Below are 23,120 nucleotides of genomic sequence, written 5' to 3'. Positions count from 1 at the left end.
GTGTGTGTGTGTGTGTAGTATATATATATATATATATGTGCATGTATATATATATATATAATATTAGAGAAAAAAAAGATGAACTGTCCAAGAAATTTAGCTAAAAAGGACAGACATCATATATCTATAATTGTTCTTCTACATCTATATTAAAAAATTAATTGAGATACTATAAACTTCAAGCTTAGCGCAGAGTACAAGATAAGCTGAAGGCACGGTTAAGAATATTTAAGGCAAAAAATATACGTTGGATAAGTGGAAATCTAGACAATCATGTTAAATAATCCTGTATATACATAAAAATTTAATGTAGAAATTTGTATTTTTTATCTTATAAGCCGCAACACAGACTTTTGTATAACGCTTTTATATGACATATAATGCATAAAGCAAGAAATTAATCAATCATAATATGAAATGAAGGATTTTAATTGTGGTTGATTTTCTTATGCCTTTTTTCTGCACAAATAAAAATCAACATTTCGGAAAAAAAGAATACAAGTTAAAATCAAAAACAGAAGATATATCAGAAACTTCTAGTATCAAAGAAGAAGCATCTTATGTCTTATGTGTTACGCAAAAGTTTATGCTACGACTTTATCTCTTTACATATTCTATTCAAGTTTAATTTTGTTTTGATTTCTTTTTTTTCTTTTTCTTTTTCTCGCTTGAAACTGGTTCCTCCACCTGTTCAGCAGATACTATTGTTTGTTGCAGCTCCTCGCTTTCTTTTTCCTTTTTCTTTTTCTTTTTCTTCTTTTCTGTAAATAAAAATAAAATAATAAAATAATAAATTCTTATTTGGACGGCTATTTTATTATTTATTACAAAATTTAATAGAATAAAAGTCAGAATTATTTTATTTAACCCATGAATAAAAGTCTGCTTAGTTATATGACAGCTTAAGAAGAACTTAATTAGAAGATTAATTACAGATTTGAAATTACAGAAATCTGTTAAAAAAAAAAATCTTCAAATATCTTGCTGTAATTGCTGTAAAGAGAGATTTAAACCTATATATTTTCTAAATGTTTACATTTTTTGCAATATTACTTTTAAATTGTTTTCTAGCCAAATCAAGATATTTAATAGTGAAAAATAAAAACTGAAAATCAATTACTATATTCGATATTTATTCGAAATCTTGTATGTGCATTTTTATTTTTATAGTTACCTTCACTTGTTCCAGCTTCAACTGAAACATCTCCTTCAAATGTTTCTTGACTTTTTACAGATACTGTTTCATATTTTTCCTCACTTTTTATAGATGCTGCTTCTTCAAGTTCAATTGATTCTTTCTTTTTCTTCTTTTTTTTCTTCGATATGATATCTGAATCCGCTTCAGCTTGCGCTTCTTCTTTGATATCAGATGTTTCTGCAATGTCTTCTGTTTTGGATTCTAATTTGTGTTTTTTCTTCTTTTTCGGAATATCGGATTCCGTTTTTTGAGTACCAGAAAATTCTCCTTGTTCTATATTATGTTCTAGACTATGTTTCTTCTTTTTCTTCGGTATAGTAATCGATTCTATTTCCGTTTGCGATTCTTCTTCCTTCATTTCCTCCTTGATTTGTTCAGAACTTGTGCTGTATTTCTTTTTCTTCTTTTTAGGCATTTCCTCGTTTTCTTGTGTTTCAATCTCTTCAATTAATGGCCTCTTCTTAGTCGTCAGTGTTGAGTCTATAGATGTTGAATACTGCATGTATTCGTTCTTAACTTGATATTTTTCAAATTTAGCCTTTGCTTTGGCAGTGCCACTTATCCGACGGATATTTCCTTCTTCAAGCATTCTTAATCGTGCCTCCAATTTCACTTTGTGCTCCGCACCAAGTTCGAAGCTTGCAGTATCTCCCAAAGCATCAACTCTTGTTGCTAAAGATGCTTTTGCTGCCAACATTCTGGATATTTTACCCTTATTTTTGTTTGAGGATTGTCCGACAAGTTGTGAATGGTAGATTAAACCATACTTGGGTGTGTTCTTCTTTGATTTAAGAGCACGGAACAGTGCCTTCTCTGCACCGAGAATTTGTAAAGTAGATGCTGGATGTTTAGCAAGACTTGTCAAAGAACCGGCCTTAGATATTAGACGTGCACCAATCAAATCGCCGACGAGAACTGTGAGGTTTGGCGCTAATGCCATCATCCTAGTCTTCAGATAATCGCACAACTGGGATCGGTATTGATGAAGCTCAAGTATCTCAACACATAAGCATTGCATGTGTTCAGCGTCGTATTCCGAGATCTCTGAGCCCATTGAGGTTTCCGCGGCTTCCTTCACTCTCTCCTCGACTTCCTCTGTCAGAATATCTGACAGATCACATTTGATAGCGTTCTCTCGTTGGCCAAGTATATGCATCGTCTTTATGTATTGAAGATTGTCAGTCACGATTTTGCCTAGCTCAGGAAAGTGCCAGCCGTACCATTCGCGCGCTCGCATTATATAGTTGTTGAGCTCCTTATCCAGATCATCCAGCAAACACACTGCCTGTATAACCATAGTATCGACCTTGTCGGGTGAGAACTTGAGTTTGTATCTGGAAAGACTGTGCGCCAGGCCCAGCGTCATGGCCGTCCTCTCCTTCTCGGTCACCCCACTTATCAAACTGTCCAATTGACTTCTGATGCATCTCATCAACTCCTGCACTGCCGTATTGCTTACACAGGACAACTGCAACTTATCCTTGATGGCACAGCCTAGTTTGGCATCGGCTACCGCCAGCTGTTCATGGGCCTCGATGCAACAGTTTCTGAGTGTTTTCTTCAAAGATTTGGATAACTTGCTGTTTACAAGCGCCGTAGCGGCACATAATGCTTCGGTGGTGTCCTCAAACTTGTGAAAGTATTTTAATTTAAGTCTGTAAAGCAAAAAATACATGAGGATCATGATACATCAAATAAAATAGTACAATGTGGGCTAAGAAGAGAGATAGATTTGTTTTTTATTGCTACATAAAACATATACTTATTTCACTTTAAATATAAAAAGTAGCTCAGCTAAAAAAAATAGACCTACAGATTCTTGAAAGAAAAACTTACAATCTACTGGCAGCTTCAGGAGTCTCAAAGTCCTTGTGAAGATCTTCTGACTGAGCGAGTTTGTTTTCATCTAGAACCTACAAGCAAATTGTTTATAATATACAAATTTAAATCTATAATATACAATACATAATATTATCAGGGAATGGAAGTAACTCGTTGTAACAAAGTTACAGTTACAAGTTATTTTCTTGGTAACTTTATTGGTAACTGTGTTACTTTTTTTCTTTGGTAACGATAACGAAGTTACATTTTTTTATAACAGTAACAAATTTTACAGTCATTTTTATCATTACTTTGTACATGATTGAACACGATATGACACAAGCCACTTACGTTGTAAAAAAAAATTTCTTTACATCTATAATATAATAGATGTAAAATAGATTACATGATTAGGCCTGTGTATATAAAAAATCATGCAATTTTACAGAAATTATGTAAGTCCACAAAAATTATGTTAATAAATAAATTTTATTGTGTAAATATATTTTATTTTATATTGAAAATTATGTAAATAGCAGGATATTTTAAATATTTTTAAAAAAATTATCCAAATTTTAATAATATTATGTAATATAACAGAAATTTTTTATGTATTGTTGTTAAATGTATAATATACAATGAGAAATGTATTGTCATTATCCTGTAACACATACACATTGTAATTGTACTTCCACAATCTACTTAGTTATAATGAAATTATTTTTATTTGCATATTGCAAATTTACAAACGTGTGGACATTTACAACTATTATAATGGATCTTAAAATTATCCACTGTAATAGTTGTAATTTTACACAATTTTTTATAACTTGAGATTAGAGAAACCCCTCCGTCCGCTGTGATTGGCGATCGTAGATAAAAAAAATAACGGAAAAATAACGAAAAATTATTTTCTCAAGTCTATGATAATTGTAATGAGTTACTTTTAAAAATCGATAACTATTCAGTCAGCATTGATAATAGAATCGATGTCAATTCGACGTCGAAAGTATTAAATCAACATCGTTTCGATGTCGATTTCATTATCATTTCTGATGGGTAATAACTTCTTATTTTTTCTACTCGGTAACGAGTAATTATAACTTGTTACTTTTAAAAAGTAACTTTCCATTCCAAATGAATATTATATATTAAATAATTTCATTGTATACGCGATACTCCTGCTGGGAAATAAAATGAGGCTAACACGTGCGCATTCATTTAGGTTAGGAAGTTCGGCATTTCTGACAAATTTTAAATTACCTTGAATATCGCGTAACCTGCCGACGTCTCGAACAGCACCAACATGATTGCAGCGTTTTCTTTACAACGATTAATCGTAATAATCAATTTCATACAATTTTCATGCCAATAAATAAATTTAACGTCCACGCCACATCCACCAAATCCACGCCGATCGTCGGAACCACAGAATAGATTAGTTTGAATCAGTGATGTGAATTCTGGGCCGCTTGCAACGCTTAGCATGAAAAGAGCATAGACGGACACGCATGCGCAAGATACACGGATATGTGTATTCATGTAGTGTATGTATCTTCTTATACTCTCCCCTTTCATGCTAGTAACTGTGCTGCAAGCGACTCTAAATTCGCATCACTGATTGGAACCGCAGAACGTTGGAATATGACCGAAACCATAGTGGAATTAGATAGTCGGAATTTAGGAAACGGAATATTAGAAAAGTAATGTGACCGGTCAGAATCATTTAAGTTTACCGCATTCGTAAGGCGCTAATCTGATTGGTCGTATTTACTTTTCCAAGATTCCATTTTCCGAAATTCCGACTGTCACGGGAAAGCAGTCAGCATTTTCATTATACTATCAGCTTTAAGGTACACTTTCACGTTTTCACAAGCTATATATTTGGTCTATCTATATTACATTTATAGTTCTGGGATTTAAAATCAGCTGGTTACTCCAAAATTGTCCAAAATAATCCAAAGGAGATAAATTACATAATTTCAATTCGAGAAATATCAACCACGTTCTCACAATGTACGTGATAATAAATATTTTTTTATAATAATGTCGAAACGTTTTCTATTGTATCATAGTTTTAATTTAGGGTGATTTCTTTGGGCATATATTTAATCTTAGGGTGATAAAAATTAACCTCTACTATAACTGAAAACATGTAATTAGAGAAATCATCTATGATCATTGAACAACTTATTGTTTCAAAAATGGCTACTATGAAAACTATGCAATTAGAAATGAAATGTATTATTGAACGGCATAATGTTATAAAAATTATTACATGTGAGGGAGAATGTTAGAATTTTTGTATTGATATACAATGTAAAGTGAATATTTAGATGATTTATTACTGACTGGTAAATAACAAAGATATTAATAACCAGTTAGTAATTTTTAAAATACATATATATTTTAATGAAAAAAATTATCTTATTTATTTTTTATAGATGGGAGGTCACGACGCACACCATCACGGTCCATCATACCAAATACCCAATCATGATATTTATAAAGTGGAAGATGTACCAGAATTGAAACATGTTCAAGAAGAATTAGCCAAGAAAGGATTGAGAGATCCTTGGCTGAGAAATCAAGTGTGGCGCTACAAAAGAAGTGCATCGCCTTTTATACGCGGATTAATATGTGTAACGAGAGGCTGGAGAATTGCTATACCAGCATTCCTCATAACTATCGCTGTTGAACAATATTTTGGGATCGATTACTCAGGACATGGACATCATGGGGACAAGCATGGAAATGGTCATCATTAGTGTTCGCTTTGGATATTAATGTAATACAAGGAAGTAAGAAATAGTAAAGTGTAACGATATCTAAATAAGCTACGAAAATAAATTATAAAAGTAATAACTATAATGTATTAGTTAATATTTGTTTAATTAATTATTGTTTAATTTTATCACAGTTACATTAGGAATCTCTTGTCCAATAATGATTTATTGCAGAGATTTCTCTTAACGTTGCATCTAATGATTATTAAGAATAATTGTGATATGACAACCGTTGCTATACAAGCGAAAATGTAAGAATTATACAATGCCAAAAAGAAGGCAAACACTGTAATTTCAAATGTCACTAATAACCATTCGTTTCCATGAAGCACCACTTTGTTGAAGGAATAATTGTTATCTGCAAAAATAAAATTAATTTCGTTAAAACGACAATATCTGTATTAAATTTTGATTAAAAATCTATAAAATCTATAAAATAATTTTCTAGTACCAATATAAAAAACAGATTTGTCATTGGCATTTACAAAAAGAACGTCCCCTAATTTTTCTAATATGTGTTGCTCTTTGATTATATAATCTTCATTTTCCAAGCAGTGATCCAGAAATTGCATTAGGAAGAGCCTAATTTTTGACCTGGTTTCAAATAATTGTTTCCAATTTCTAGAAGGTGTGTCGCTTCCTTTTAAAATTCCCACACTTCCCTGTGCAAAATGTATTACAAACTGTACAATAATTTTTTTTAAATTATATGGTAGTCTTACTTTAAAACAGTATAATAATATATAATAATTCAAGATTTTCTCTTTTATAGGCATGAAAATAAATGAAGTGTTATTAACAGTGATACTTTTTTTTTCTACAAACAATCTCATACGTACGTTGTTTTTTTGCTTCATGAGTTCATCATATAATGATTTAAATGAGTGGGTCAATGATAATATAAAAGTCTGGTCTGTTGTGCCGGGTACCAAGCCTCTGTGCGCACATAAATCGTCTTCTTCCTTTTTCAGATCATTTATCAGGGTAGAAAGATCAGTATCCGCAAATCCATGTACTGATCTATCAAAAGCAATATTATTAATTATCTCTTTCATTTTGTAAGACACACTTAAATTACCTTCCATGAATATAAAAGCCATAATAATTGTGTGCCAATATGAACACACTAATGTTCGCGATCGAGCATAGATCTACGAACTTCTGCAGTCTGTTTCTAATGTATCTCTCGTAAAACGTAAATCGGACGAACCATTGTAAAAGATATATAAATATGTACATGAATGTACAAATCGCGAATTCCAGCGTAAAATTGTTCTCCATTTTGGAGGATGTATTTGCAACGGTCGATTCTGGTGTCGCTAACATCCACGATTCCAAATCGAATATCTGAAACGATGTAATTATTCAGATTTTGTTGTGTTGTGGATGAAATTAAATTTCTTTTATGTCAGCTGACCTGCAGGAAACACAGAGTGTAAATCGATTGCAATGCTACATTTATCCTTCTTCTAGTTTGCAATTTGTACCACTCGTTTGCGATGAAGTAAGTTCTCCAAACGCTGATCGGAAAATCGTGTATGTAACTGCGTTCGGTTGTCTCCTGCAAAGGCGACTTCACGATCGAACAAATGGAAGAAAAATCTGGCGTATATTTTTCAATCGAAGAAGACTTGGACATTTCACTGGGGCTCGTGTTCCTGTTCGTCTTGTGTGATCTCCTCTTTCGCTTGGACGCGATGATGTCCGATGTTATTCTCGAAGATTTACCCTCGCCCTTTGGAAATCTGTTGGAATACAATTTCTGTAAAGAAGTACGCGGAGAGTCGTACTTCGGTTGATCGGGTATTGTCCTCGGTTGTTCCCAGTCGATGAAAAAGATGCTCAAATCCCAATGCTGATATACGAATCCTATCATTTCTGCAATCTAAATGAAAGAAACAAAAATGTTGGATGCTAAATTTTATGTATCCTGCCTCGAATAGTCGAGAGGTTCAAATTGAAACTCTAGCTGAGATTTTTCTCAATAAATTCTTTGCAGTATACTATTAGCATTAAAATTGATGATCAATTTAATTTATAAATTTCAACAAGTTTTATGTGGTAAATTGGATTTCTGTTAATTAATTTTAGATAAAATGTTACGTTGCTTACTTACTTTAAAACTAAATGCTACGGTAATGTATGTTCGGATTTTTCCTTCGCTATCTTCATTAGGAAGAAGAACGTACGGTACAGTTTGAGCTTTATAAAAGATAAACAGATACACACATGTACAAATGCACACAAATGTAATTGCATTTCCAATCGCACCCATGCTGTAGATCAGAAACCACAATAACACGGCTATATTAAAATTGCTGTTGTGATTATGCTTATAATAATTCCATGTCTTGATACCGGAAAATATTAATGCTATTCCCGTAAATACTCCGACAGTTATAACTAAAAAAATAATATATATATATATATATATATATATATATATAATATTTAAAAGAAAAGTAAAACACTGTAATATTTTTACCTGAACATCATAATCTATATCGTTATCCTTCAGCACAAATGCAACTTTGTAATTTATTGTAACATCGGAATTGTTAAGGAAATCTTGATACATTAACTCATCGTACTCTACAATCAAAATGGGCGCGAAGATCTTGCCATGATCTTTTCTATTCTGAACGTTTACTCTGAAAATAAAATTAACAATGATTAATCACAAAAGAATTTGTAACGTAAATTATATGCGACTTACAAAATAGTCAAAGATTTCATATAACGAAGCACGGAAAGGTCTGATGCTTTTATGAATCCGTTGTATATAAACATCGGTAATGCTTTGAAACCGCTTACATTGTCGACCAGAAAGAATTTTCGTACCAATTGTTGATGCGAAATTTCTTTAATATTCTACAAAGTAAAAAATCTAATTATTTTATTATTGTATAAATTTTATCATTATTATCATTATTATTGAGATCCATACCTGATCTGGCGATTTAACAATCACAGGCAATGCGTGTATAAATGATCTATTGTTCTCTCTAAACGCTAAATAAGGAGATAGCAATTCTACTTGTGCGTTGAGTAATTCAACAGCAGTGGTTTTGCATTTTTTGCTGAAATTTACACCGAACCTTACATTTCTCAGAAATTGACAGGGTAGAGTCGGTCTACCGATGGACAAGAATTTGCCGTTTAATGCGAATCTTGCGATCGTAAAATCGAGGATGGTATTCTGAAAATATATATATATATATATATTATTTCGTTTTCAATTGTATTCTAAAGATAAATATCCAAATCTAACTGATAATTTAACTGGATATAACCATCTTATTATCATAACAACTTTGATAATAATTCTCTAATTTTTCTACAATGTACCGTACATTATCCCCTTTTCTGAGGCTATATTTCTCGGATATCCTTGTATTGTTCAGCACCGCCGCTGCGTCTTGTTTATTGTAAAACAACCATACGGGTGCCATGGGCGTATGCATAAAAAACATGCAAGCTATACCATCACTGTAAAGAGTCAGGGCGCATATGTTTGACAAATGCTCGCATGCCATTCTATCTCTCTTCTGAAAACCGTTAATCACAAAGTCTTTTTGCAATTACTATGCATTTTAATAGTATCGTAATTATCGTTATCGTAATTATCGTTATATTGTATTCTTTCATGTTTTTTCAGAAGAAATTCTAAGACTAGTATTCATAATCACGTTCTTTTTCTTAAGATGTCTGGAGTCACCTTTGAAGATATATATCTATTATCATTTATATTTTTAAGTAAATTATGTGTACATATGAAAGTTGCGTTTATATCCTTAATAAGTAATGTTTTAAGATATTAATGCGACTTTATAATTGATTTAGGACATCTTAAGACTGTATTTAAGATGGTCTTAAATATAAGAAATCGCCTATGGATATTTGATTTAAGATCTTTGCGCGCAACATACTCATCACCTTGCAAAGGTGCGCCGCGACTTGCAGTTCGCTTCTCAGATAATAACTGTCGACGTGTTCGCTGCGGAACTTCATCAGATACGTGCCTCTGATATCTGGCCAGTCAGTGACGTCATCTTTGTGCAGACAATAATTTCTTAATCTTACGTGTGTCGCACTCGGGCACACGCAATTAACGTGGCCGCTGTTCTCACGGCTGCCGCACGGCAAGCATTTGGAACAATCGGCAGATGGATATGTGCCTTGGATGCACGTTACGCAGAGCACAACATCCAGCAGTGCGCCATTTATATTTCGATCTACTGCGAGCAAGAGTATAAAAAATGCATAATAATAGATTCCTATATAATAAAAAATGAATATAGAATTAAATAAATATAGAATATAGAATATATAAAATATAGAATTAAATTTTTATATTGTGTTAGAATTGTGTACATATTATAGTTGAATAAACTACGTTACAATTACAATTAATAGTTATAAAATAGTTTATACAATTACATATATATTAATTCTACATATATAAAATTTATCATTGTCAACTATAAATAGTCACAACTCTGTTTTTCCTCTGAATATAGATGACAGAACGCGACAGTCGTGTCAGCAAAGTGGCAAGCTAATGTCGAACTGTCAGCTAAAAATATTCACTGAGATTACGTTTTATTTGGTTCGAGGAGCATTTGCACGGCGCGTTCGAGCGCAGGACGCAATCCTTTCCGTCAGCGGTCGCGGTCATGTTGGGACCGCACGCGGCGCAAAGTGGACTGCCGTTCTCGAAACCGATCATTCCGCTTAACTCGTCGCACTGGCATTGCAGACCTGCGGGAAACACACACACGTGGATAGTAGAACAAGCGAAATAAATCGCAAACAGCGAGCGGATAAAATCAAACCATGCACCTACGGTCCGCGGTCGATACGAGATTCCGGCTGGCATTGCATCGCAAGCAGGACAAGGAGACTGTATCGAAGTACTCGTCGTATTTGCACGTATTCGGATTCCAGTACTCGAGAATCCCATTGTTTCCGTGGAACGCACTCGCGAGATTCGCGAAAATAATTACAATCAATGTTAGATGACGATCGTAGCCACCTCGAGCGCAATTCATATTTGTTGTGCCATCACGACGACAAAGTTGTCATGCCGACGGGCATCCGGCCACCCGGTACCAGTATTTTATCGAGAGAACCATGTCCACAATGATTCCAAAAGCCTAGTCAAAATTATTTATTATTCAATTATTTATTAATTATTTATTATTCATTTTTAATAATAAAATAATTAATATTCTTTAATAATAAATAAATTAATTAATAATTTTTTAATACGATTCTAATTTAAAATAAAAAGAAACATAGTATATTATATGATATTATAATGTTTTTTACAAATTATTTGCGTTATTCTCTAAAATTTTTAGAATGAATGTCACTCTTTATAATTAAAAATTGAGCCACTTTTTTTCAAGAAATTTCTTTTTTTAAATTTCTTTTTTTTTAAGTCTTCTTTTTTAAAAATATTTATAGCAAAATGTTATGTAATATTTTAAATTTTTATTTAAAATGCTTAATCGCAATTTTGATATTCGAAATATATTTTTTAATTTAAAAAACTTCTAGATATAACGCACAGATTCTATTATATCATTTTTTTTCTGCTAATTTAATTTCAAATTAAACGTTTATGAATTATACATTATTAAACGATAATTTTTCAGTGTAACAGTTTAAATAATAATTTAATATTCTATCTTTTCATATTTGATTTTAATTAAAAAAAAATTTCGCTTGTGATATACCAATGGCCAGCTTCTAAATTTCTGGATCAGCCAGCGAGAAAGTATTATCTCTATTATCAGAGTGTTTCAACTGTAAAGTCAATTGAACAATTGAAAAATGAGGTTTTGGTGAGCTTTTGAAGGAATTGGAACCACTGTGCGTCGCGTTAGTTCTCCACACGTCTCCGTGGAACCACCGGCAAGCAGATAAGTAGGGATAGAATGTGAACGCAAAGAGTGGGAAATAATTCAGGCGTCGCGACGACTGTGGGAGTCGCGCCGCTACTTCCGAGGAAACAGCATCCTGGAGGATAACACCTCGTGATCGTTTTTAGGTAAGGGTGACCTGATTTTCGCGCCACGTTTTCATCCGTTTCTTCGCGACAAAGCCACCGATCGCCACCGATCGCGATCAATTACGATAAGTGTAGATCGCTGTCAATGCGCGGGTATGGATTGTTACGAGGATTTATCCTTGGATTTTTTTTGTATATTTCTATGTAAATCTCGTATTATTTTTGCGCCAGGAATACGAATTTTCTTGTTATAATAATTCTTATAATAATAAAAAAATTTTTAGTTTCGACGAACATGAAAATTTTCTCTTTTTATCCTATATCACTATTTCAATTTTTGTGCAAAATGTTTTATATCTTAATTGAGATATGTTTTATTTCGAACCGCAAACTTTTTTTTTCTCTCTCTCTCTTCCTCAACAAATTTCATCGTTTTTGAAAAGTTTTGAAAAGATCTATTTTTTATTTTAAAACAAATAACACAACAGAGACACTTCACACTTATTCGAAATTAGTTTAAACCTTATAAAAATTAATGTTGATTGGATTTCTTCAAAGTCGAAGGACATTTTTTCTACATTATATTTTCGTGTTCGAAAAGAAGTCTGAAAATGTTTGGGGTTGCAGTGAAAAATATCCTCTGCACTCTCGAGAGTCGAGTTTGAAGAATTCTCATTGGGAAGTTTTGAAAGGGAAAGGGCTTTGATTAATTATACATGTATTTTATAAGGTTTAATCGTGATGCAACGTGGCGAACATCATTTTCACTATGAATGAAATTAACATCATAAGCCACTCGCGTTCCTAATCGGTGTCGGCATCATTAATGTAGTGCTTTTGACAAACGTCGTCTGTCATAATTGAGATTACAAAATCATAATCATACGGTTGAGCAATTAAATTACCGCGCTTATTTATTCATGTATATATACATATGTGCTAAACGTGTTCTTCTCTAACAGTGCATATACGACGCTCGCATGAGTGCAATCAAATTAAGCTACTTTTCATCATCTTTGCGTATTATTAATGTCATCAATCTTATAAGCATTGAATTTTAGTTTCTTTTGCAATTAAAATGATCGCTCTACAATCTGATATTAATTTTCATTCTCAATAGCAATATGAACGTCTTTATAAACGCACAGTTGCAAAACAATATTTAATTTTTCCTTAATGATACTATCACCTTTTATGATACTAACTTCTAATGATAAAAATGTTTTCACGCACAGATTAATTATTAATTATTGCAATATTGTTCTTTTCATTGCCAAAATTTAAAATAAGACAACGGATTAATTAATACATCGTTTGTGAAAACTTATTTACACATGACTTGCTAATCGTTTGCAAAGTTAAACAAATTTTGTATTTTATAAATGGCATAAATGATAACAAAATTCGACGATTACTAATGTAAAATTGCGATATATTATAATGAAGTGTTCTCTAATTAATCTAATTACATTCGCGGCGCGATATCCTTTTAATATGTAATACAATAATTTAATTTATAAATAATTACGTAATATAATATATATTAATTTAATGTAACATATAATATATAATATATACAATATAATATTTAATTACGCAGCGGAAAATAATTAATCCTTTTAATTAAGACTATTCAAGTGACATCAATTAATCCAAAAAATATTAACTTATTATTAATGCTAGTGAGATAAAATTTAAAATATTGACAATTAAACAATTAATCATGTTTGTAATTAATTACGTTGTTACGTGTCGCGAAATCAATGGTGTCGATTGTACGCAGCCGGGATTATTTTGTAATCGATATCGCCGTTTTTAAGTGCTGTCCACCAGCTAAATTTGGCGGCCTTACGCAACGATAGAGAACGTATACGCGATCTGACTGCCGTTTTCGTTGGCTAAACATTCAATTTCGTATTATTGCAAGCCTCTTCATGTAGAACAAGTAAATTTACACGAATCTACATTAATTCCGGGACGGACAATCGACTGTAATATATTCGTCTTAAGTGACACATCTTACACGATTAGATCGACGAGCGAATCTTTTGTATGCGAGACGTTTTACACTAATAATTGTTTAATATTATCATTGTCTTCAGAATTAGAAATTTGTTTATTATCAAACTTTGCAGATCGTTATCAAATTAACACATAAATACATTTTCATGAATGATATGTTTATGTCAATATCGTTGCTTTAGATATATTGTATTAATTAATAATTAATTAGCTTGTTCTTTTAGAAAAATTAAAAAATTAATATCAAGAAATTGATAATAAAATTAAATAAAAATCAAATATTGCTCTAAAATTGCTGTTATAAAGAAAGTTTTATATTGCTACTAGATAAAGATTGACACATCACCTGTAAAGAAGATGTTCTCTTAAGGGATTCTTTACGCTTGATAAATTTTCATATGAAAAATATTTATTTGCTGCCAGAAAATCTCTATATACGGACATCCGATACTCACGCGAATTGACACAAGAACACAACGCAATTGCACGATTTATTTAAATCCACTGCTCCAACAGAATTCGTTTTTCGAAATAATTTGAAAATGTGGATCTAGCGGGGATCCGCTGAGTCAGAATCTAAAACAGTTGGCATTATATCCACCGTTACTCATTACCGTGCTTGTACGTAGAGCGTATGCGCGTCTAACTTATCGCTGATTCATTTCATTGCCGACTTAAGATTCTTTATTAAATTTTTTATATAAAAATGTATTCAATTAAATTATCAGTTTAATGTATATTTTTATTATTGAAATATTTTATTTTAATTGTATTGTTAATCTTTTAATAAATCTAATAGATAAAAAAAGATAATCTTGAAATAAAAAAATTTTCTTATGATAAAAGATATAAATACATTTTCTAAACAATTTCTAAACGATCACATTTCTAGATTATTATTTATTGAATAAATTGAAACATCAAATTCACCATCAAATTGATGTAATAAATTTAAAAATTATATGAAGTATATGTAATCAACAGTAATATATAAATATTATTGTATATAAGTGTTAATCCTAAAATGTTGATATTATTATTAATTTATATATCCAGCACAACTGATCCATTTGAACTCAGAAAATACTCATCTTAATTATAAGTTCTTTATGAATTTACGTAATTTATTTAAAATGAATTAAAAAAGAATGAAAAAAAAAAAATTAATATATATATAATACATAAATATATATATATATATAATACATAAATATATTTATATACATATTTGTATATATATTACTTTTAATAAAAGTAATATTTAATTTGCCTAAAAGCCAAAGTATAATTTATTCTTATATAGAAATAGAAAGAAACTAGAAAAGAATTTATTTTTTGAATCTGAAAAAAAAGCTCACAATTAGTAACATAAAAGTGAAATACTTTGGAATTCTTAGAAATACTTTCAGAACAGAAATAGGAATTTATTTCGTAAGTCGAGAACGAACAAAAATTCTCTTCGAACTTTCTGCTATTTGGCTTTCTTACCTGAGATATTTTTATAATTAATATTTTATAATTAATAATATTATTACATACTAGCAACAAATTTTTTAGTATGCTTCTATAAAATTATTAAATCTAAAAATCTTCATATTCAATACAAAGAATAAAATAAATTTAATATATTGACTCGATTTAGATATACATAGGAAATCCGTTTGAGTACGCCACTTACGCAACTTTTTTGAATGAAATGAAACGTACAAATAGTGACTATATACTGCGCATAGTAAAACGCAAATAATGCGTCAACGAAGGATCGAGTAATGAATTGATTCGCTCTAAATAGTCTAAATCATAGTTACTATCCAAGCGGATGCGCGCCAGACGCGTACTTGCCAATTAAGCCAAACGGACAATCTAATCGAAAGAAGCTATCATTTGTCGCGTTTTGGCACGTGCGATTCGAGAGCATATACTACTAAAAAGATGTACTAAATGTCAATTTCGCCACTGTTTATTCTGAGCTGCGAATTTATTTATGCCACGCGACTTTAGACTGCTCATTTGAAAAGCCACTCTTATTAATGGATATATTTGTGTCAATGATTCGTAACCGAGCTAGGAAAAATTCATTTCGTTATTGTCCATGAAATGGCGGGCAAATGGCGTCGGCTTCTAAGAAGGATTAACTGTCAAAACAGTTTCATCATCGCTTGATGCATTGTCCATCGCTCTAGAGTTCGTGTCACGATGCTAAAATGAATCGTTGAAAGTAACGAAATGTCAAAATAATTAATAAAGTTTTTATCGGGTTGCTTTAGTTACATTCATTAAAAAGTTTAAAAATTTTGCAAAAAATGTATTAATTCTTTTTGTGAAAAATCTTGTTTTTTCGTTATTTATACATTTATTATTTTAGAATCTTTCCTATTACAATTTAATATTTTACATATTTTTCCTAAAAGTAAATAATCTAAAAGATTAACAATAATTTATTCACAGGTTTAATCACATAAAATAAAATTTGAATTTATTAAAAATTTTTGTTTAAGCCTTTAAAATTAATATTGATTAATTATAATTAAATCTATGATTAAATCTTTTTTGTGTAACTAATTTTTGAAGCTACAAAAATTTATTCTTTAAATTTTATTAATTTCTCTGCAGATGCATTAAAGGAAAAGAAAATTGTTATGATCTTGAAATAATTATAAAATATATTTATTTTAATATTTAAACAATCAAATATTTTAATTATTAATTGAATAAATTATTATAATAAATGATTTGCAAATATACTAATCTTAATTTTGAAATGTTTATTATTATCCTAACTTAAAAAATCAATGTACTTGAAAAATTCTTATAATTAATAATATTATTTGAAAATGTATAATATATTCCTTTTTGAAATTTTAAATTAATAAGATGCTTAAAACATTTAACGTGATAAAACATAATCATTTTCTCTAAACCAAATATATTTGTTGTAAAATCAGAAGAAAATGATACAATTAATTATAAGTGAAAAAAATGTAGCCTCGGTAATTTAATAGTCGACTAAAACTAAAATAAATAGGTCAATGTACAGCGTTCATTAGCCTACATATGCGATAACATATATTACTTAGCTCTTGCCTTGGTTGCAGCCTCTCTATTTAAAAATAATTACAAATAAAAGATGTAGGCGGGTCGATGGACATTAATCTTTAATCCAAGGCTAAGGATAACTTGCGGCGTTATTGAAAGTGACAAGAAGGAGATTTAAGTTAATATTCAATAAACGTCGACGTTGCGACTGTCATTTCTGCGAATACATTGGCGAACAACTTGTGTGAATAATCTTTCGTGATCTCTTTGCATGAATAATCGATTTAATTATATTCAAATTTATCCTCAAACAATATAAACATCCCAATATAAACATCTATATGTTTGCTATTTTTAGATACTTTAAATAGAGAAATAAACGTTTCAGATGCAAAAACGATCAAATTATGAACGTAATCCTAAAAAAGAGTGATAAAAATTCTAATAATATGATTGCAAATATCTGCAAATATATCTTAAGTAAACGTATATTTCGGGTTTTTTTAAGAAAAAAATTTTTGTAAAATTCATTAGTCTAACAACGATATATGTCAACAGAAATTAAGTTTACGATTGAGAAAATCATTTGAGTCCATCGCGAGCGGTATGTGTCTCCATTCCAAGTGTCTAGCTTCTTTTAGAGACTGAAAATGTGATAATTAAGCCGTGTCTGCGATGTACACAGACGTAGAGATCGGCCCTGAGGAAAGGGAGAGTGGGCGCTCTCGGGGATTCACACGCCTCGTGTTCAGGGAGATTGCGGCCCGGGCCTCGTGCGCGCCGTGCCAGTTCAGTTCACGGGCACCAAATTAGACGCGGGTTATTTTCGACCGGTGTACAGCCGCTCGCTCCAGTTTACCGACGATGACGAACCAAATTGCTACCAAGAGAAAAAAACAGCGAGAGGAAGGGAGAGAAAGAGAGAGAGAGAGAAAGAGAGAGAGAGAGAGAGAGAGAGAAAGTGTCTACGACTTCAATTACTAAGCATGGTATAGTACTCCTCTTGGAAGCCACGTGGAGAAAGGCCAGGGGGATCACCACGTGCCGCACGCGCGTTTGACGAAATAATTTTCAGCATTATTAGCTTCTTCACGTGGGTGGCACACAACCGGAACATTCGCTCATATATCTGAATTAGAGATCCTTGTTATATTAATAACAATATCAATATCTGTTTTAGTTAATAATGCTAACAAAAGTTACAATAATGATAATGATTTTAATAGTGGAGCTGCCAAAACAGCTAATTGACTGATTTATAATTTTAAAAAATTTCTGGCAACTCCCCTGTTAGTGACTCAATTTTGACATAACGAAGACGAATATAGAAATTCTGTAATTGATCGTTGAGGAGGTCTTCAAAGAAAGTCAAAACGTTCAATTGACGTGAATGACATTATGATTATTCAACAAATTAATAAAAGTTGTTATACTATTATTTGCGCTATAACGAATCTGTATTCTCTTTGTTTAGTTCTTATTATTGTTTTTAATTTTGAGAATCCATTCAAAGTTATATTTGTGGAGTTTAAAAAAATCACTTAAATTTATAACTATGATATCTTTATATCTAAATTCGATGAGCATGAAGATCTGCTGTAAAATTATTAATTACATCACGAACAGAATTCCGTTTATTTAACGAGACCTAAGTTGTTTTAAAAGTGTACTGTACTATACCTTTTATTTTGCTAAAGGAAATCTAAAATCTTCAGTGAACCTCGCGGAAGATAGCAGTGCAGAATGTGTCTCTGATTTGCAGATAACAGGGAGAGAGGCAGCCAAATTTCGAGATGTCGAGGCCAATCCTTAGCAGGCCACGCACGTTCATCTATGGCAGCAACTACGACAAGGGCGAGTCTTATTACAAACCCATGGTTGATCACCTAGACCGGAAGTATAGCGGACGACCATTGTTCCCGGAGCCGAGAAACTCACTAGCCGACGAGATTGAGGCGCGCCGTAGCGACATCGGTAACCTGTTCAGTCGTTTTCCAAAATGGTTTTGAAGGAGTGTTGTAAAAAGACTTTCTCTCCCAGACCCTCCTCGAGAGATTGTCGGAGCTCGCTGAATAGATTCGTTGTGCAAATGAAAAATACTTGAGAAAAACTCTTGTCCAACCCCCTTATCCTCATCCCTCTTCTAATCCCACACCCTTTACTCCAATTCCCACGACTCGCATGATCTACCTCGTGGCGAGGTGTTATCAACTGATTATTCGATTCGGTATCGCGATTCTCGATGTATAATGTGGCAGGAGGATCGCGATGCAGAACTCGAGATTAGGATGTGAACGGGACGATCGTTGTCCAGGATTTAATAAATGAGATTTTATGTTAACGAGAAGGAGATGCAGAAAGTGTACATATTGATGCAGAGAAATAGTACCCATAATAAGATATTTATCTTTAATATAAACTAGGGTTTTCCCAGAATTCTAACATATAAAGAGTATTTATTGTTCCGCAACAGCGGAAATAAATTTAGTAATAAAATAAAATAATTAAAATCCAAAATAAACTCAATAATATTTGACAGTTAATTTACTAGATATTGCTAGATATTAATTTACTAGATTGATTTATTCGTGCGAAGGAATTTATAAACTTAGATTTAGAAAAATTGTACGAAAAAGAGAAAAACGCAGCAAGAGATTCAACGAATGAATAATCGGTCACTTGTCGGCCTCCTCTTGAAATTGAAATTAAAGCTTTATGCTCCTGGTTTACACAGCGAGAATGAGGCCTTCACATTCTAACAGTTTTTATTCGAATTTCAATGTCATCCTTTTGCGTGAATAGATTTTTACTGTCTTGCCTGCAACTGTGTAGTTAGTCTCTGAATTATGTCTCTCCTATTTGATGTATCATTTTGCTGAATAAATTGTTTGGTTTCCTAAGTATACGTTGACTTTGCGCGGGGAGCCTTGGTGTGATTACTGTATAATATGTTGTGTTTGCTACGATGATCATCGACGAGGATCGACGGATCGCAACGCGTCGGCTTCTCGACGGGCTTCTCATTTCGTCCGATCTCAATTGGCCTCGATGTTGCGCGAGAAACTTTTGCTTTATTGATTCCTACTTCCTAGATCATATATACGCATGCACACTCATACGTATCGTCGTTTCACGTCTTGCATCGACACAGATGACGCGGAGATGACTTACGAAAGATGTTGCGTGTTCTCTTGAATAATGCGTCCGCAATAAAGCTGACAGTGATCGCCCGGTTGCTGACTAGTAAATTTATACGGCTGCATAAGAATAGAACAGAGAAAGTCGAAGATGGAAAGATGTGAATTAATGACATCAATAAATTGTCGATCATGATGAAAGTAAATAAAAATAGTAGTCTAAGCCTGCAGGATATCCCGGAAAGCGAATACGCCAGCTGTTTGAAAAAATTTGATTTGATCTTTCTGTAGTGAAAGTCGATTCGCAATTGCTGTAATTTTTTGAATCACATCGATAAGAACAGATAATATTTTACACCAGTAAAAAAAAATAAAAGTTTCTAAAAAATAAATTTGAATGTTTTAAATAATTAAAAATTTTTTAATTTTGAAATGCAATTTTGATGTAATAACTTATTGTAGAGGAATAAAAATATACCTTTAAAGTATATCTTTTCTTTATTGTGTCTTATTTTCGCAAAACTTATAATTATTTTAGTTACGTTGTCCCAAAAAAATGACTATAAATTATAGTTGAATTATGATAATTGCAACAATTTTTTCTCTTGGTAAAAATATACACTCGATAGTCTTGAGATCTAAATCAGTAAATGAAATATAAATAATTAAATTTCTGACGAAAAAAGAATTTACGCATTATGGATTTTCGCTGTATTATACACTTATCTGGGATACTCTGTATGTTTCCAGCGTCATGGATGATGCGAAACACAAAGGATGAAAGCGAACGTTGTGCTTGACTTTAGATGCAACTGCTAGTTTATTAGCATATAGTCGGGCGTACCGATGAAATTTTGTAAATGTGCCAGGCTGTTAATGTGATGCGCATCTGAATTTATTTTTGATCAAACGATACCAAAAATACGTGCAACCTACGGTGTAAAGCTCAGCCGATACTGAGTTGTTGTAAGTAAAGAAGCATGAAATGTAACCGGCGAAACCGATCATGATTTCTTAAAATGATTTTAACGTAATTTTTACATTGCATAATTTCAATTTTACTTATTTAACAATATTAAATAAGTAATTATTTCATTATTCGTAATTTTTTTAAAAAGGAAAATCAATTAATTATAAATCTAAACGATATTTATGCTGCTGTTGCATCTAACGCCAATTTAGATTTTTATTAGAGATCAAATTATAACCAGTGTTAAAAACGGAGTCCCTAATTTTATTTAAGATTACACCAGTTATTAATTGTTAATAACAGTTAAATAACAGTTAAATAATTACACCTCGATGTTTATGCATAATGTGAAATAAATAAAAATGTCTCAAACAAAATATTGTTTTCCCTGAATTCTTCCTCAACGTCACTGGTTATAATTTATAACTTAAATGTAATTTAAAATAGTTTAAATTTTACAAATTCTTTTATTTCTTGATATATAAATAAAATAAATTTATATTAACAATAATTGTAAAAAAAATTGAAAAATGAATATTAATTATTATTTATATTAAATATTTATATTGACTATTTTTAAATAAGTTAATTAGAATTAATGAAATTAATTGAAATGCGAGCTCGCCAGATTCTCCATCTTGTTATCACAATTCATCCAATCAGTCTTCCTCTTTCATCCAATACTGTTGATGCGACTTCGATCGGTGCTGTTTCTCGACGACCATCCATCATCATCGCTCATCAGATTCTATCCTTATTCGGACAAATCAACATTCTTTTCTGATGTCGGTTTTTGCAGGTACGCGCGACCTCTCCGGTCCCCGCACTGGCTCCCTTGGTCATGACCTTGACCTCGACCTCGACCCTCGTACCCGTGCCTCCCAACTACCGCCCTTCACCGACCCTCTACTAGCCTTCGACGATGAGGATACCGTCTACGACAGCCGTGGGCAACGCATATCGGCACGTCGCAGATTGGGCGATGACTTCGCAAACGAAGTGACAGCAACGACACGTCGGTTTCGCGCCCGGATGGCAGCAATGGGTCTCGAGGACGACTTCGAGGCCATGAACGCCGCGGGCCAGGCTAGAAGAAACGCTACCGATCTCCTGGAGAATACCGTGACCGCCAGGAAGAGCGCTAAAACGGCGATTGAAGACGTCGAAAACAGCTTCAAGAGGCGCTCGAAGCTTTTCGACGAGATTGAACGTGTGGACGAAAGCAAGCCAGCTTTCGCCAGATGGTCCAAACTGATTAACGAGGACGATGACTTAGCACAAACCAGCGCCGCCGCCAGTCGAGCCATGCAGACGAAGGCGCGTCTCCACGATCTCGAGTCGGAGATGGAGGAACTCGCCGAGAGGCAAGCCAAAAGAGAACGCAGGGCCGCAGCCCTCAGGGCGCTGGTCAACGAGAATGCCGCTGCGGCTGATGCCGACGTCGTTCAACAGTCGACTCTCAGCAAGAAGGTGCGCATCGCCGAACGCGCAGAGAAGCACGTCAGCTTCTAGAGAATCTTGCGATCTATCTTAATTCTCACGACAGTGTTTTACAGCCATTAAGCATTACACACTGAAAACTTTGGGGAAGATTTCAAACAAGATCCATTATTAATTGTTTATGTCTTTACATGAAAAGAATGGTTATTTCAGTGATACTTCAGTGAAACTATTCATTCTAGGTAGCAAAGAGAAAAAAAAAGATTATTAATCTTTGACCATAGCTATTACAAGAAAAACAACTTTTAATCATTAAACATGTCAATTGTTATCTTAAAACATATTATTTAAATATAGCTTTATTATTGGCTTAAATTTTATCATTTCTTTAAAATTGAAATTAATAAAATTATTAATATGCTTATGATAAGATCTATATTGCAGTTTTAAATTATATTCTTTTAAAAATGATTGTAATAATAATTAGTAATAATTTATATTTATTGTACTTTTAATTTCTTTTCAATTATAGTGTAACATAATGTTTGTAAATCGATGTGCTGTAAGGCACTGTTCTATTTGAATACACGAGTATATATTAGAATATGTTTTCGATGCATTGTGACCGCCATTTTTTCGGCGATCGCGCCGATTATATGGATATTATATTGTCGTTGATCTATTCGTGAAATGA

At 32.4% G+C, this 23,120-nt stretch overlaps 4 protein-coding genes across 4 annotated transcripts; 2 read left to right on the top strand and 2 right to left on the bottom strand.

The window, feature by feature from the left end:
• Positions 1-624: 624 nt before the first annotated feature.
• On the bottom strand, positions 625-4,327 carry LOC105624714 (nucleolar protein 58). The gene is made up of 4 exons (XM_012206069.1): positions 4,283-4,327; positions 3,035-3,111; positions 1,175-2,853; positions 625-761 (listed from the first exon to the last, which is right to left on the bottom strand). The coding sequence occupies exons 1-4, from the start codon at positions 4,325-4,327 to the stop codon at positions 625-627; spliced, it is 1,938 nt and encodes a 645-aa protein (XP_012061459.1).
• Positions 4,328-4,965: 638 nt separating this feature from the next.
• Positions 4,966-6,198, top strand: LOC105624712 (NADH dehydrogenase [ubiquinone] 1 beta subcomplex subunit 3). Its single transcript, XM_012206067.1, has 2 exons — positions 4,966-5,035; positions 5,464-6,198. The coding sequence occupies exon 2, from the start codon at positions 5,464-5,466 to the stop codon at positions 5,785-5,787; it is 324 nt and encodes a 107-aa protein (XP_012061457.1). The 5' UTR covers positions 4,966-5,035; the 3' UTR covers positions 5,788-6,198.
• LOC105624713 (meckelin) lies at positions 5,940-10,856 on the bottom strand. Its single transcript, XM_012206068.1, has 13 exons — positions 10,652-10,856; positions 10,405-10,566; positions 9,742-10,043; positions 9,159-9,353; positions 8,753-9,004; positions 8,522-8,676; positions 8,275-8,456; positions 7,922-8,208; positions 7,223-7,690; positions 6,884-7,152; positions 6,645-6,825; positions 6,257-6,467; positions 5,940-6,163 (listed from the first exon to the last, which is right to left on the bottom strand). The coding sequence occupies exons 1-13, from the start codon at positions 10,854-10,856 to the stop codon at positions 5,940-5,942; spliced, it is 3,093 nt and encodes a 1,030-aa protein (XP_012061458.1).
• A 7,816-nt stretch (positions 10,857-18,672) lies between these two features.
• Positions 18,673-22,498, top strand: LOC105624711. The gene is made up of 2 exons (XM_012206064.1): positions 18,673-18,853; positions 21,786-22,498. Exons 1-2 carry the CDS (start codon positions 18,673-18,675, stop codon positions 22,496-22,498), a joined length of 894 nt encoding a protein of 297 aa, XP_012061454.1.
• The last annotated feature ends 622 nt before the right edge of the window (positions 22,499-23,120 follow it).

The sequence above is a fragment of the Atta cephalotes genome, assembly GCF_000143395.1.
Source record: "Atta cephalotes unplaced genomic scaffold scaffold00086, whole genome shotgun sequence".
In the NCBI taxonomy this organism is placed as follows: domain Eukaryota; kingdom Metazoa; phylum Arthropoda; class Insecta; order Hymenoptera; family Formicidae; genus Atta; species Atta cephalotes.
The sequence above is the reverse complement of the archived record's forward strand: the minus strand, read 5'-3'. Positions and strand labels throughout refer to the sequence as shown.

What these genes read in the sequence shown, in the direction of transcription:
- LOC105624713 (XM_012206068.1), bottom strand. Translation starts at nt 10,856, where the DNA reads ATGAATTGCGCTCGAGGTGGCTACGATCGTCATCTAACATTGATTGTA. An exon ending in GCCTCAGAAAAGGGGATAAT is followed by an intron (nt 9,005 to 9,158) that starts GTACGGTACATT and finishes ATATATTTTCAG; the next exon opens with AATACCATCCTCGATTTTAC. An exon ending in CAAATCTGTTTTTTATATTG is followed by an intron (nt 6,164 to 6,256) that starts GTACTAGAAAAT and finishes TTATTTTTGCAG; the next exon opens with ATAACAATTATTCCTTCAAC.
- LOC105624714 (XM_012206069.1), bottom strand. Translation starts at nt 4,327, where the DNA reads ATGTTGGTGCTGTTCGAGACGTCGGCAGGTTACGCGATATTCAAG. An exon ending in CAGGTTACGCGATATTCAAG is followed by an intron (nt 3,112 to 4,282) that starts GTAATTTAAAAT and finishes ATTTGCTTGTAG; the next exon opens with GTTCTAGATGAAAACAAACT. An exon ending in TGAAGCTGGAACAAGTGAAG is followed by an intron (nt 762 to 1,174) that starts GTAACTATAAAA and finishes TTTTATTTACAG; the next exon opens with AAAAGAAGAAAAAGAAAAAG.
- LOC105624712 (XM_012206067.1), top strand. Translation starts at nt 5,464, where the DNA reads ATGGGAGGTCACGACGCACACCATCACGGTCCATCATACCAAATACCC.
- LOC105624711 (XM_012206064.1), top strand. Translation starts at nt 18,673, where the DNA reads ATGTCGAGGCCAATCCTTAGCAGGCCACGCACGTTCATCTATGGCAGC. An exon ending in GGCGCGCCGTAGCGACATCG is followed by an intron (nt 18,854 to 21,785) that starts GTAACCTGTTCA and finishes CGGTTTTTGCAG; the next exon opens with GTACGCGCGACCTCTCCGGT.